Raw genomic sequence first — 15306 nt, 5'->3', positions numbered from 1 at the left:
CCATTATACTGCTTTGAATGTAAAAATATCACTAGTGAGTTTGGTCTGATTCCCTATGACCTAATAGAAAACAAAATTCTCAAATATTCTTCCACCTTTATGCATATTTTGGTAAGGAAAGAGTTTGCCTGTACCATGCTATAATAAAACGAAAAATAGAACACAAAACCCCCAGACAATGGCCCCTAGAAACAAAATTCCTAATAATAGATAGTAGATCTCTAGATGACTAAAATTTCTGAAAAACAAAAGAAGCTCTTTGCTTGTAGGGATTTTTTTTTAATTAAAGTACATTCTGGTCCCAAATATACTTTTTTATGCAGACAATTTCATAGTCACTTCTGAATGCACCGATATGTAGATAGGCACAGATATCATTCTGACTGGCCTTTATGCAGTTAATTACATCCCAAAAATAAACTAAATACATAGATAACCAAAGCATATTGAATTTTCTCATGTACGAAAATAAATTGCTTTCAATTATTTTTTTTTATCTGCAAGAAACCAATTGCTTTACTAAATGCTTTGAATTGAGAATAAATATACAAAATGACTAAGCTAATTGCACATCTCATGTATCTGAGAAGCTGATAAGCAACGCGTTCTCCATGACAGGCACCGACTGACCAAAGCTTTAACTCACATTACTGTAATCCATATTATTAAAAAAGCATCTCTTTGCAAATGGTTCCTCAAATGCTAAATACTGAGTTGAAAAATAGCCCTACCTACACCTAACCTCTAGCTTATTAACTAATTCCAAAGAAATCGTGGGTGGCATATGGGATCTTTGCTCCAGTTTAAATTCAGGGCAGTGTGTTCACAACAGTATGCAGAAACAGCCGTGCAACAGTCTTTCCCTCTGCAGCTCCACACAATTTGAACTCATGGTATTTTCCACAGTTCAGTGACCGTGGAGCAGCAACATGATGTTGCAGTTCGTTAAGAATGTAGGGCTCTACTTTGTTTCCTCCTTCTAAAAAAAAACAACCAAAACCATCTGAACAAAGAAATAGAAGACAATAACGTAAGTTGAGTTACTTATGTCATGGAAGTGGATTTCTTAAATATTGCTGAAATTCTTTCATATCTAAACACAATAAGAAAGCTCCTCTAAAAAGATTTTTTTTAAAAGAAAAACAGACCATACTTTCAAGACTGGTGCTAGAGTTAGCATTTCTTGATTCAACCCTGTATGTAGACACATACTACGTGAAAGTTTTTTGTATGTGTTAAACAAAAGCTTTTAGGTCACTTGCAGCATTAAAGCAAAGTTTTACAGTTACATTTTGCAGAATTCTTTGCCTTTTAATCACTTCTTCAGAGCCACAGAAAAAACATTTTCCAAGAAACACAGGTACAGTAACTATGTTATACTGTATGTTCTCTATGTTTAGGAAGACAATATGATCAAGCAGGAAAAATGAATAATCCTATGATTAAAGTACAGAAATCAGAAGCAAGATGACTATCCGTGGTTCCTGCCAATGATGGTATATGTAAAAACTCAAAGTTTCCTTAGAACAGATCTTAAAACCCAGCAAACTAATGATGGATGTCTCCAGTTTTTTGGGGTTTTTTTACAGTGTATTTTAAACATACTTGCATGCTAAAGGTAGGTACCCATTATTTCAAACAATTTCTGACATTGTAGAACCTTGATTACTGCAAGATTTCAGTAATGGCAGATTTTCTGATGCTATCTAAATATATCTTGCACTTAAAAACCACACTGTAATAAGTCACCAAACTCTGAAAAGCATCACTTCAGATATTCTAATTTCAATTGGTTCCTCTGAAAGTCAGCCCATCTTTATTGAAATCCCAAAACAATGATTTAAAAGCAAATGCTAGGTTCACACTTTTGAAAACACCTCTTTTGATCACAAAACAGGGTTTTTAGAGATAGGGAGCATCATCAGCCCTTTAACGTTACTGGGAGATTAGGACCTCTTTAAAAATGACATAAGTATCTTGAATTTGCTATCCACAGGTGGAATTCTTCAGGATTTTGTAATCTCAGTTTTAAATAAAATGGCCTTAACCCACAACATCAAAGAATCTGAAGGGAAATCATACTTAGTCTGTATAAAATATTCAAACTATCACATACTACTGTAGTTTGACAGGCATCATTATTGATGTTTTGACAATTTAGTAATGATCTATGCAGTTATAAAATCAGTTTAAACTGATTAATTGAATTGCTCATTTTTCTGCATTTTGTTTTTATCAGCTGTTATTAACATTTCGTGAGCATCAATATTTATGGATTACAAAGATTACAAGAAGCAATTAGCACGTTCTGAAATAATATTACCCAGAGAAAACAAACATCAAACATGATTAAATAAACCAGGTTTCCATAATAAAAAAATTCAATTATTTCAGCCTGAGGAAATACTGTAGTCTAAATTAGTGTCACTTACCAAGAAGAGTGTATGCCTAACTTTGAATAGGTAAAATTCTATTTCCCCACTAAACACGAAGTCTGAATACACGGTTTTGATGCACCACACTTCCAGATTATCAACAGAGCACTTTGAGAGCCCTCGGAAGCATCTGTACTGCCCCTGGGGTCTTCATCTACAGTCAGTTTGAGTCCATTGGATGGACCAACATCAACACGCCTCCTGGTTCAATGATCTCATTACTACAAATTTCACTACGCATAAATTTATTCTGTCTACCCTCAAACCTACGCTAGGCAGAGCCTGTACTCAACAGCTTCTCTGTGAAATACAAGAAGCAGCAAGTATGCAGATACTTCAGGTTTGTTCAGGTTTGGAGATGTTTCTTTTTTTTTGTTTGTTTTGGGGCATTTCTTTGTCTAGGGAGACCACAAGTTGAAATTAATGGCCTAATCTGTAAATGAGCTTTTTCTACAATTACTTTTTCTTCCACAATACACCTGTTCCCCTTATTTACACATGTCCCTTATATATTTCTTCCAATGGTTATATTGAAAATGCTAGTTATGAACTGATTGACATTAAAGATAGCCCCACAAAAGAGTGCTGATTCTTGCCTGGGACCTCAAGACGCTGTGAGGAGCCAAATTATACCCAGGAAGAGTAAAATGGGATTGCATTGAATTAATACAATCTTCTATGTCCTTCAAATGAAAAAAAAAAAAAGCAAAATCTGTGTGAGATGAAAATCTTTCTTCTCTCTCGCAGCAGCAAAACAAGTGCAGTATTCCAACTTCGTAGTAGAACTCAAAATACGTTTAGTATCATCATTGCTAGAACAATGCACTTACAGCCTGAAAAATAACAATGTAGCCTACACACATGGGCATACCTCAGTGCAACTTAAAACATAATTCTTGTACATGAAATAAACACCATATTAAACTTAAGAATAACAAATGCGTTTCATAATTTAAGTGTATCATTTCTGCATAAATAGAAAATAAATGGAAAACAAGACCTCCTCTGTAATATTGAAACATCTATGAAATGAATTTTTGTCATGCTTTTCCTCTTTTTCTGTCAGATCATGGTTATACTGTACATCATAAAATTCTGTTTCTCCAAAACAGAAAAGAGAAAAAAGTCATAGAAAAAAAAAAGACACTATTTACTCCCTCATGCATCATGAAAGAGAATCAACGTTTAACTTTTGGGTATAAAAATGCTAAAGCATGGCTACATTTGGTGACTGTCTTCTTAACGTAAGGCAGACCAAACATAAGATCCTATTTACAATACTTCATGAAAAACAATAATTCAGTTATATAGATTACAACCTATGTGGTTAACAAGTAAATATTGTTGGGGTCAGTGCAGACTGAAAAAGAGAAAAAAATTTAATATGAGGCACAGAAATAGAAAACAGACACTTTACCACAAAATAGAACTTCACAAAGGAGGAAATCTAAACACTTCTATTTAAACAATCCTTAATGATCAGACAAATCACAGTCAGTCAACTGATCTGGTACAGAAGTTGTACCATTCATATCATTGATTTTATAAAAAAATTACTGGGGAAGAAAAGCTGGGATGTATTTCTTTTAGAAATAGGAAAAAACCTGCATGCACAGAAAATCAGAGGCAGGAAAATAATACAAATAACATGTGCAAATGTTTCCATTCCAAATTTCAAGGATCACAGACAAGGTGTTCCTGTAACCCTCAATACAAAATCATGTAGCAGCCTAAAACATTTCATTGTCAACAGTATGTTCTTCACCTTCAGTCTAAATTTCTCTTTCTTAATCTCATCCCGTTACTCCCATCTCATACTTTATGAAAGGACAAGAGGGAGGGAAGCAAAGATTAACCCCAAATGTAATTAGCTTAACGAGGTCATAGGCAGTTTTCTTTCACAGTCAATGGAGGCAACATAACTGATATGGTCAGCATCCACATATGGCCATCTTCGACTACATGCCCATTTTTAATTAAACTGATAGGACTGGCATTTCCTCCAAATCCAGACCAAGATTTGAACCAACACCTCTGAAACCGCAGCAGGGTACCTGGTTCATGCTGTTCTCTCCATCTCCTGTGGCATGAACAATAAACCTCAGCCTATCTGTTGATTCATCTCTAGAAAGCCACTAGGTCTTCTGTCATATTTTCTCCTCCTCCTTTGTATTAATTATCCAAATTTATTCAACCCTTCCACTATCAACCAGGATAGGTCTAGCACCTTTGTCTCCACAGGATTTATGCACCTTACAATTGTAAGTGAAATTTTATCCTGAATGTTATTGTTCACATTAATGAGGCTGAAGTCACAAAGTAGAAGTGACTTTCACAAAGTTATGTGGAATTTACATACAATGCAAGTCAGCACTTTAACCTGCACAGTAATTATGATCCTCTTTCTGCTTGGGTTCACCACTCCAGCACTTTCTGTTGCTGTACTTTGTTGTAAAGGGGACAGCACAATTGCAGTTGCAATGGTAAGTATTCAGTGACACTGCCAACTGTAAAACAGGGCAATTAACATTAGATTTCAAAATCTTCCCACAGATAATTCTTGGAAGAATCCGCTTATAAAGGTTAACTTTTGTTTGAAGACCTGATTTCTCCCCCAGACCCTCTCCCAGCTCAGGGCTCCATCAAACTCTTATAAAAAGGGAAACTTATATATGCTGCAGATTTCAAGAGGCCCTACTTAAGCTTCTGTGTTACAGCATATGTCTGTTAGATAAAAGGAAGAACAACAGAGAACCACAATGAGGACTCAGACGGTCTCTATACAAGCTAGGTGTTCGCAAGACAGTCATGGTACGTGCAGACTCATGCTGCAGGAAAACCACGTGGGCTAAAATGGCTCCACAATACACTGCCATACCATCGCGTTGGAAGAACAGCTAGCCACAGAGATATGGTGCACTGTGTAGCCTCCTATGCCACAAAACCAACATCAAATCATTTGTAGCGTTCGGAAGACTTACTGAGGATAGCATAGCAGAAGAATACATTAGGGGTGTATCTAGGGAGACATACAGCTCCCTATCGTTTACTACTTTCTTCTTCTTCCACCCTTGTCTGTAGCAAAACTTATGTACTAATATGAATGCATGAAATGGCTTCTATGTATGCACGTACAACCCCATTTTCCTCTTAAGACTATTTTTTGGGAGTATTTTGGAGTATATTTTGCAGTAATAATTACCATGTAAACCACTTAACAGTGAGAACAAATCCTGTCACAGAAACTGCACAGACTTATATGATTAGCCACAATTTAAACTAGCAGGGTTGAAATAAACATATATATATGAAGAAAATCCTGATTCTTACCCTTTTCTATCAATGCTCTAAACTGCTGCTGCACAAACTTAGATGCACATACTTCAGTCTAAGCATGCAAATGGTATCAGTATAGACTTTTCAAGCAATTTATGCATACACATTTCTGTTTACAGAACTCAGTTACACAGACCATGGCAGCCAGCACAGTAGAGAGCTTATCCTAAAACTGGTTCTAGATCTTGGAATTCAAGTAGTATTGTACTGAAAAATACCGTGCAAAAAATATGGATCCTCAGGAATGGGAGTACTATGTAAACTTGCAATTTCACTTAAACATTTAATATTGCCATGAGATTTTTTTACAAGATAAAGTTGCAGAATCATCTTCCACCACTACTGGGTTTTTGGGGTTTTTTTGGGGGGGTGTTTTTGGGGTTTTTTTTTTTAGCTTTCCTTGCTGTTATTACTCTGGCAATAAATGAATGAGCAGAGCCATTTTTGATGCTTCCTGTCATCTTGGCTTCCCCATTACAGTGTAGGTGTTCAGTTAATAATGTGACTGAAGGCTTCGCTGAGCTAAAATGAGAATAACTCATTTCACCTTATCAAAAAATTAGGTTAATTACTTGGCCCTGTCTGATTTTCTCATTTTCTAGAATACATTTTCCAGAACTCAGTTTCCAGATATAAACTGAATGGTGATCTGGTAATCACCATTTTGTTTCAGTATCTATAACCCTACATCATATAAACTGAGGCTTTACACACTTTAAACTAAATCCAAGATTTTTATGGACATATTAAAAATTGCTAGAAAAATAATTCTTGAGCTTTCAGTCAAAAGTTATGTGAACAAGTCTAATATACTGAGACATAACTCTTGTCTCCAAAACTAAAAAAGTTAATACATTTTAAATTCTACACTTAAAAGATGCTCCTTTGTCCTAAGTAAAACTGACTAACAAGACAGCTTCAACTATACAAAAAAGAAGCAAATTATGAATAATTTATATGAAATAGATTTGAACCAATCTTGTGAACACAGGTTGCTATGAGAAACAAGATGCATGAAATATTTTGGGAAAAGAATAAAGGATTGAATACAACCTATTTGAACAGGTACACAGATATTTAACAAATATTTATTGTCAATGTCTTCTTACAGTAAAGTTGATCTACAGAAAATAATTTCTTGCAAATTCCACAGGTAAAAGTATCTGTAATCTGGACACCTAACACCTAGAAAACATAAATATCATATAAGTTATAAAGCTAAATGAAACATTACTTCTTTTAAATAATAATAATAATAATAATTTACTTCTATTGAAGCCAGCATTCAGGTAAGCTTTATTTTTTCCTCCAATATTTAAATTATTATTGCTTCTACAAATGCAAAGTAATAGCAATTTTCCATGTAGCCTCCATTTTTGGTCAGGAAATACGTCATCCTTTTCAGAAGTGAAATGAAAGTGATTTAAGTGAGGACTGTCATTTTAAGCCTGTCACAGGGGAAGCCAAACTGAAATCTTTGATCAAGTAAGTAAAAATTTGGCCACCTCTGCCCTCCTCTTAAATTATTAAATGATGCTGGCATGCACTGAGGAAGAAACTGAGCACTGGGGGAGACCTACCCAAAAGCTTTGGCCTACATCTGCCCTGCTCTAATGGCTTACGTATGCACAGAAAAGAAGCACAAATGAACTCTTAACAACTTTACAACCTTATAACACATTTGTGGTGAGAAGCCAGAAGGTGAGGGTAATCCAGGTTACGACTGCTAGTTGGCTTTAAATATAAGGAAAATCAATAAGATTGGCCTGGGGTGGCATGGCTACTGAGGCCACTTACAGCTTAGGCTGACCCTGTAAATTAGAAAGCAATAAATAGTTAAAACAACTTCCCTGCAGGGGAGCATGCAGCATTGTGCAGAAGGATGAGCCCAGTGTGGAACATCTACATCATAAGGAAAAGTTTCCATAGCTTAATATTAACAGATACTAAGGGACTTGCTAAATAAAAAGCCAAAAAGTAACCTGATGTAAAATGGTAAAAATGAACATGCATCTAATTACATTTCATTGCAAAAGGCCTTAGAGCATCTGAGGAAAGAAAAACAGGTGAGGTGAATCAAAAAGTACAATGAACAATGGCAACAAGAATTTTAGTCCAAGAATATCAGAACAAATGCTGGCTTTAACTGAAATGCTGTAGAAGTTTCATAATGTCCTGAGAATTAAACAAGAAAGCCTGTTTAGAGAATTAAGCAGTCACTTAGAATACCACTTCTCAGCACCAGAGGGATAGAGGGAATCAGCCCAGCTGAGATACAAACCCGTAGCACCAGAGAACATAAGCTATTTAGGATCCCCTCTCCCCCAAAAAATTTATTCAGACCTCATATATTATTCCATAAGCTACGTGACGCAGAAGCCAGGAGCAGTACACCTGAACCACAAAAGGTTATATTCTCAACAGTTCCTTTTTTGAATGCGTACTTAAATGTGCTGCACCCAGTTGTATTTTTATTCTTCTAGAAGTACAGACTAAGAGAAGGTTTAAACAGCATATAATTTATTATACCGGCTGAATAATTCTGCCTCTTTTGAAATTATGTATCTCTGTAGAATCTCTCTCTTCCACAGTTTGATCCACATATACAGACTGTTTGGCTACTATATTAAAGTTACTACTAGATTTCCAAAAGCAGTGTCTGTAGAGAATTTTGTAGGTATAGTATTGTGGATTTCCTAGCTAGTTCTGCAGCCTAATTAATATGTCTACTTAATACTTATGCAAATAAGAAGATAATTCAGATGAAACCAACTCCATATTCTTAAATAATTACTCTTTTCTCACTTACATCTAATTTTTGAGTATTAAATTACACAATTTTCTTATAACAAATTAAAATACAGATCTTAAACATCTCCTCAACCACTGTCAGATTAACAATATCAGGCTTGCACTGTTAAGGGAAACCTAGAGGGATCCTATTTCAAAGGATTTTCAGCAAGGAATTACAATCCTTTGATGAAAATCAGGCAAACAAACACTTCAAGCTCAGATCAAGAGATCTTTCTTCTTCTGGAATTAAATTTTGGAGTTTAGATAAAGATCATAGAATCGCAGAATGGCTGGGGTTGGATGGGACCTTTAAAGATCATCTAGTGATAAATCATTCCTACATTATTCAGAATTTTCATATAGTTAGCAGAACTTACAGCTAAACCCCAGCTTTGCAACCCCAGCTTCTCAGTTTATCAATGGAAGAAAAGTTGTACTGGTTTTGGCTGGGATAGAGTTAATTTTCTTCACAGTAGCTTGTATGGTGCTATGTTTTGGATTTGCGATGAAAACAGTGTTGATAACACAGGGATGTTTTAGTTATTGCTGAGCAGTGCTCACACAGTGTCAAGATCTTTTCTGTTTCTCACACCACCCCACCAGTGAGTAGGGTGCGGGTGCACCAGAAGATGGGAGGGGACACAGCCGGGACAGCTGACCCCAACTGACCAAAGGGATACCCCACACCATAGGACATCATGGTCAGCACTAAGAGCTGGGGGGAAGGAGGAGAAAAGCGAGGCATTTGGAGTTTGTCTTCCCAAGTAACCATTATGCATGATGGAGCCCTGCTTTGCAGGAGATGGCTGAACACCTGCCTGCTGATGGAAGAAGTGAATGAATTCTATGAATTCCTCGTTTTGTTCTGCTTGCGTGCATGGCTTTTGCTTTACCTATTAAACTCGCTGTATCTCAACCCATGATTTTTCTCACTTTTCCCCTCTGATTCTCTCCCACATCCCACTGAGGGGCCGTGAGCTAGCAGCTGCGCGGGGCTAAGCTGCCTGTCAGGGTTAAACCACAGCAAACCCACTTTCCATTGTTTGTAAAATTATATTTTGGAATGACGATTGACTACTATTAACTTGCTCAGTCAACCCGGGTAGATCAGATGTGGCAACCTGGGATCTGCCTATGTCAAAGAGATAATTCACAAACATTTTACTTTCTCTTAGAGAAGCAGATGGTATCATGTGTTTGAATATAAAAAAATCCTTTCTTAGAGTTAAATTAGATGCTTGATCATTTGCCATGACTTCCAAATTTCATTTGCATGTACAAACATAAATTACCTAGTTACTCACATGACTGTACTTCCACATATATTCACCCATAATTCTAGTGAGGAATATAACAGGGAAATGTAGTATGTACTAATGACTACAGTTCAGCATTAAGTATGTGCTCACGTCCCATTAGCTTCATATGTTTAACATGAGCTACTGAATCAAGGACCAGTCCACACCCTATGCAGAACAGGCTGTACATAACTATTAAGAACATACATTGTGATAATGCTCAAGTTCTGAATTAGGACCCTAAGAAGCACTAGGCACTGAGCAAAGATAGGCAGACAGAGAACTGCTTCTGGTCAAATTGCTTAATCAATGTTAATACATATTTATGTATCCCATCAAAATAATTTGAACTAACCATACATACATATGCTTACAGAATCACAGTATAAATAGATAATGTCTGTATAGAGGTAACTGACTCATGAAGAAAGAATTTCAAATTGTATGTTTTCAATTGTATCCATTATCCTTTCAGAAGACAAAAATCCTGCAAATACTATTGCCTAGAATTATGAGCTTTCAAGATCTGGATTCTTTTCACTTAAGGAAGAAAACACTACTATTCTTTCACCAACTCTAGCAAAAATCAGAGAAAGGCAAAAATGAAAAATTATGAATTTGCATTTAAAAAAAGAGAAAAGCCTGTAGAGAATAATCTGAACATCTTCAGATTTGTTTGAATTGATATCTACTTCAGAAGAGATAAATATAGTAGATGAAACCTACATGAACAGGAAAGCAAAGAAACTAGAAAGTAATGAAAAAAGTAAGAATTACCAGGAAAAAACACAACCACAGAATCAGACTTTCAAAAAAGAAAGTTAAATAGGAAAAGGTCTTTTTGCTAAATAATTATTAAAAAAACTGTGAATGGAAATGAATAGAGGATGAATAATAATTTTAATTGATACAGTCTTCACGTGCTGATCAAAACTTAACATAGTCTACGTTTGGTCTCAAAACTAAAATAATAATTAGCTACAAAAAAAATATAGATAAAGTGATTCTAAATCTATGCAGTATGATAAATGTGTTACTGGATAAGGAATTATTAGTGTCATAAGTGTTAGGAACAGAAATCTTGATCTGGAATACTGTGTACAACTGGTCACTCGTGTTCAAATTGGAGCAGGAATAGACAAGACCTTTTAAGATACCCGTGGGAACAGGGAAACTACTACGAAAAGGGAAAGTAAAGTTGAAAAGTTATATTACAGGTCTCTAAAAGTAAATCTTATTATGAAAATTAGGAAGGATGAACCTTTAAAGTTTAGAAACAATGCATACAGGACAAACAAGGACAAACTGATAATAAATTCAGGTTTAGAAATGGAAAATGATTTCCAGCTACCAGAGAAGCAAAGTCAATTCCAGCTTTATGTACCACTACACCAAGTTTATGGACTATATGAAATTGTTTTGAGTATGGAAAAAAAAAAATGAGGTCTACTGCCTTTGAATCTAAAATTATCAATACAAACCCCAAAATCCAACAAATAGTAATATTAAACAGTATTTTTTGAGAAGTTATGCCTCCTTTGATTACAGAATGACTCAAAATTTTTGAGGTATGCTCAGAATCAAGAAGCTAGAGTTCTACCTAAAATTGAACACAAAGGCTTTAATCTTCAAATAAAGTAGACTGAGATGATAAAGCCTAGGGATAATAATTATAATTAAGTTGAAAATAATAATGGGAAAATGTTTCCAAGAATATTTAGCTGAGTTTTGCTGAAATATTTCAGAATTCATTTGATTTGAATGAAGCTGGAACATCTTAACATCAAATAAAATGAAACAGTGTAACTGATTTTATTAAACTCTTTACATTTATTTCAGTGTTTTCATGAGCTAATTTCTTTTTTATTTTTTCCTGCACTACTGTTAAGTATTCCATTTACTTCCTTGATGGAAAAAGCAATTTTTTTAATGATCATAACCTGCTTGCTACTCCACAAGCTTCCTCCTTTTTTTCAGTAAGAGAGAATAATATTTCTTTTCATAAAAAATTAATAAGACAGACTTGCAATTTTCAGATCATTCCCTTTCGGGAAAGTGGCATTGTGAAATGACCGCTTTGGGTGTTTATTTTTAAAGGGAAAGAAGATTTTTGAAAAACCTTAGCTGAAGTTCTGAAATATAGAAAACATTCTGTTGAATCAGAAGTGTACACAAAAGGCAGAGGTGGAAAAAAAGATGCAGTGTACACTCCAGTTTGCTTCCCACCAAAACCAGACTGGCCACCTACAGTCTAAGGAAGCCAAGAGCTCTCTTTTCTACTACAAATGTGCTTGCAAGACAGACCAAATAAACCCCCACTGAGGGAACCAGGTCCACAGAGGAGCTGCAATGCACTGAAAAATGAAAGTTAGTTCAGAAAGAAGGGACTTGAATAGGTCATCAGAAGTGGCTTTATACACTTACAATAAATAATTTATTATAATCTTTATTTTCTGCCGTTTCATTATGTTTCATTTTCCAGTGCTAAAGTCTGTATATTCACTCAAGACTAGATGGAAAATTTTTCAACATTGAAAGGCTAAGACTACTAAACAAAATCAGAACTGATTTGAAACAAGATTTCAGTTTTAAAATGTTTATAAGGAAAATAAGGATTTTCAGCCTAAAGCCCACAAGTTGGAAGGACACTGCCAGCAAAAGCTTATACTGAATGTTATTTACTTCTGAAGTGAGGGATAGGAAGAGTAATGGTTGAGAGAGCAGAAAGTGAAGAAAATGAAGAGGAAAGCTTGACAGGCCTCAAGAGATATTATTGTTTTATCTCCTGTTGTGAAGAATATTATTCTATAGCCAATCACGACATTAAAGGACACACGGTATCTTCCCCAGCTGTTTATATCTCTGGCTTTCTTACACACTTCGTCAACTAAGCAGCAGTCTATGCAGTTTCACGCAAACTTATTTCTGAACAAGTTTTAATATTAATAAGGTTAAAATGTGCTAACTCTACTGACTCAACTGTTATGAACTGTATTCGCAGTTCATAATTTCTAAATCCCATCTGGTAGATTGGAAGGCTTATCTTCAGAATATCAAACTGAACTAAATGTTGACTAGCAGTCAAGCAGAATCAGAATACGGAAATTTTCACATATCTAAATTCCTTAATAGCTATCATCTATTACTAGCAATACCTAAACATTAATAGTAATTAAATAAAATTTAAAAAGAAATCAGTAATAGTAATTAAATATGGGGACAATATACTTGAAATTTCTTGGTTTATGACTCATTGCTTTTTCATTTCCTTTTACTTCTCTGAAAGAGAAGAATTCCAGATGAAAGCGAGACATAATAATAATCTAGGATATTAAGTAAACAATAAAATTTGCAATTTTTAGTGCTGCCTTTTTCTGTTCTCTTCCTTAGCAGAAACTTACATTCTATATAATCTACCATTGAACAAGATAATTTTGCCACATTAAGTAGGGGCGCTTTTTTCACCAAAATTTGAACAACTTTCAAACAGACCACTGCCTGAATGTGGAATACCACATTTCATCAGTGGTTATAAACAATTATTCACCTTTCTGCTTAAATGTCGTGATGTCCATGTTGCAACAACTGGAGGGCAGTACCTACTAATACCCCGTGCTTCTTAGGATAGGAAAACGTGGTGCCTATTTTAAACTTAGCAATGAAATTGGACCAGGCATATTTAACTGAATATTTCAAATAATCAGTTTTGCTGTAGTCTGAAGATGTCAATACAGTTGAAGAAAAACAAGTATATAGACAATTTTTGCTCTTACATGCGGGGCAGTCTGAAGCCTTTACATTCAAGTATCAGTTCTTACTCACCTGGGGAGGTCTACTGATGTAAATGGACTTATTTGAATGAGCAAAAACTGCAGGATTAAAATTCCTGTCAATGAGTCACTTTATTCAACTTCATACAATTCATGACAACTCCACTATGTAAAGTGTCGACTTTACATTGCCTGAATATCTACTATCAATAGCTTTGCAGTCAGCAACTCAACCATCTCTTGTGGCATCATGTTAAATATATGAAGATAATTTTAAAATTCATCTCTATAACACAAGTGCAGACACACTATACTTTGTTCCTGCTACAGGCAGGAGGCAAAGAGCAGGCAAGGTACCTTTAGGTAATGTCCAGCTGTATTCATCAGGGACCAAATGGCATTGCATTGATTAAGATCACAAAGAATGTAAGTAATCCATATTAGGACATTTCCTTCTTGAAGACTTTACCATTCACAAAACATCAATACCAATTTATAGATATAGCATGCAAGTCAGAATGGACCATGCATAACATAAAAGATGAAAAGCCATCAAATGGAAAGGGTAAATAGCTATAATGTCAAAGGGTTTCACACACTGAGACAATGCAATCAATGGCAAACACTACAATTTTCAAAATAAATTTAACACCTCTGAAGTTCATCTGCACATGCCACCATCATGAAATGCAACTTTTCACTCACCAAAGTAGAGATATGTGAAGCATCACCTGAGACCTCGGGTGTTCTTGTGCTGTTTGGAAGTCTGTGAGGGTTACGAGCTATCGCTTGGCACCAGCCCAACATTTTCTCCTTCCACTTATCCCTTCTCAATTTCTGAAATTCTGAAAATAATTTAGATTCCCTGAAACATTGACACTTTGAATTTATTGCGTGCATGTCTCTGGATGCATGTCTTTAAACACAGCTTATTAAGTTATATTTAAACAAGCTAATAAACATACTTTTGAAAGTACATGTTAGTACATGCAGGTTAGAAAAGAACTGTGCGCTTTCAGCACACCTTACATGCATTAATACTATTTCAGTGCCTTCTTCCCATGTTAAATCTTTCTCAAGTTGTCACTTTAATTAAAAAAAAGTGTTATTTTAAAGGAATTTTATTACAAAAATAACTGTGAGACTAGTACCACTCCTAAAACCATATAACACTTGGATGCAATACCCCACATTCCCTGAAACAACTAGAAATAGTCTAAAGCAGTAGCAGATATTAAATACAAATCAACAGTGCAAAAAACCACATACATGTACGTACTCATGCCCACACACACAAGAATACCTGGCTTGTCTTGAAGTGTTACACTAGGATGTATTGTAAATAGCAAAAAGTAATGTACACACACCAGCAATAAAGGCTACGTGACAACTATAAGTTGCGTGTGAACTTCTTTTTAGTTTGTATCAGTAACAAAATACCTTTTAAGTAACACTAACACATTCTGGAAATACAGCACTAGTAAGGATTTTTTTAAGTGTAAGAAACCTTCATAAGTATTTTTAAAATGTCACAATCTACTTTTCCCAGTTGAAATAAGTAATGTAGATATTCGGTGCAAAACTTTGCTAATTAATTGCAAAAAATAACTTTGAGCAATTTTTTCCTCCACAACATCTGAAGCAATTTATAAAAAATAACATTTTTTACTTTAA

At 35.1% G+C, this 15306-nt stretch overlaps 1 protein-coding gene across 1 annotated transcript in view; it reads right to left on the bottom strand.

Moving 5' to 3' along the window:
* The window catches only part of MARCHF1 (membrane associated ring-CH-type finger 1), a 92733-nt gene extending 78294 nt beyond the window's left edge, over positions 1–14439 (bottom strand). The window contains exon 1 of the mRNA XM_009815186.2: positions 14338–14439. Within this exon, the coding sequence (XP_009813488.1) occupies positions 14338–14439 (102 nt within the window). The remainder of the gene's footprint in view (positions 1–14337) is intronic.
* Between the last annotated feature and the right edge of the window lie 867 nt (positions 14440–15306).

Source organism: Gavia stellata, chromosome 5 (genome assembly GCF_030936135.1).
Source record: "Gavia stellata isolate bGavSte3 chromosome 5, bGavSte3.hap2, whole genome shotgun sequence".
NCBI lineage: Eukaryota > Metazoa > Chordata > Aves > Gaviiformes > Gaviidae > Gavia > Gavia stellata.
Note: the sequence above shows the minus strand (reverse complement) of the source record. Positions and strands in the feature narration are given on the sequence as shown.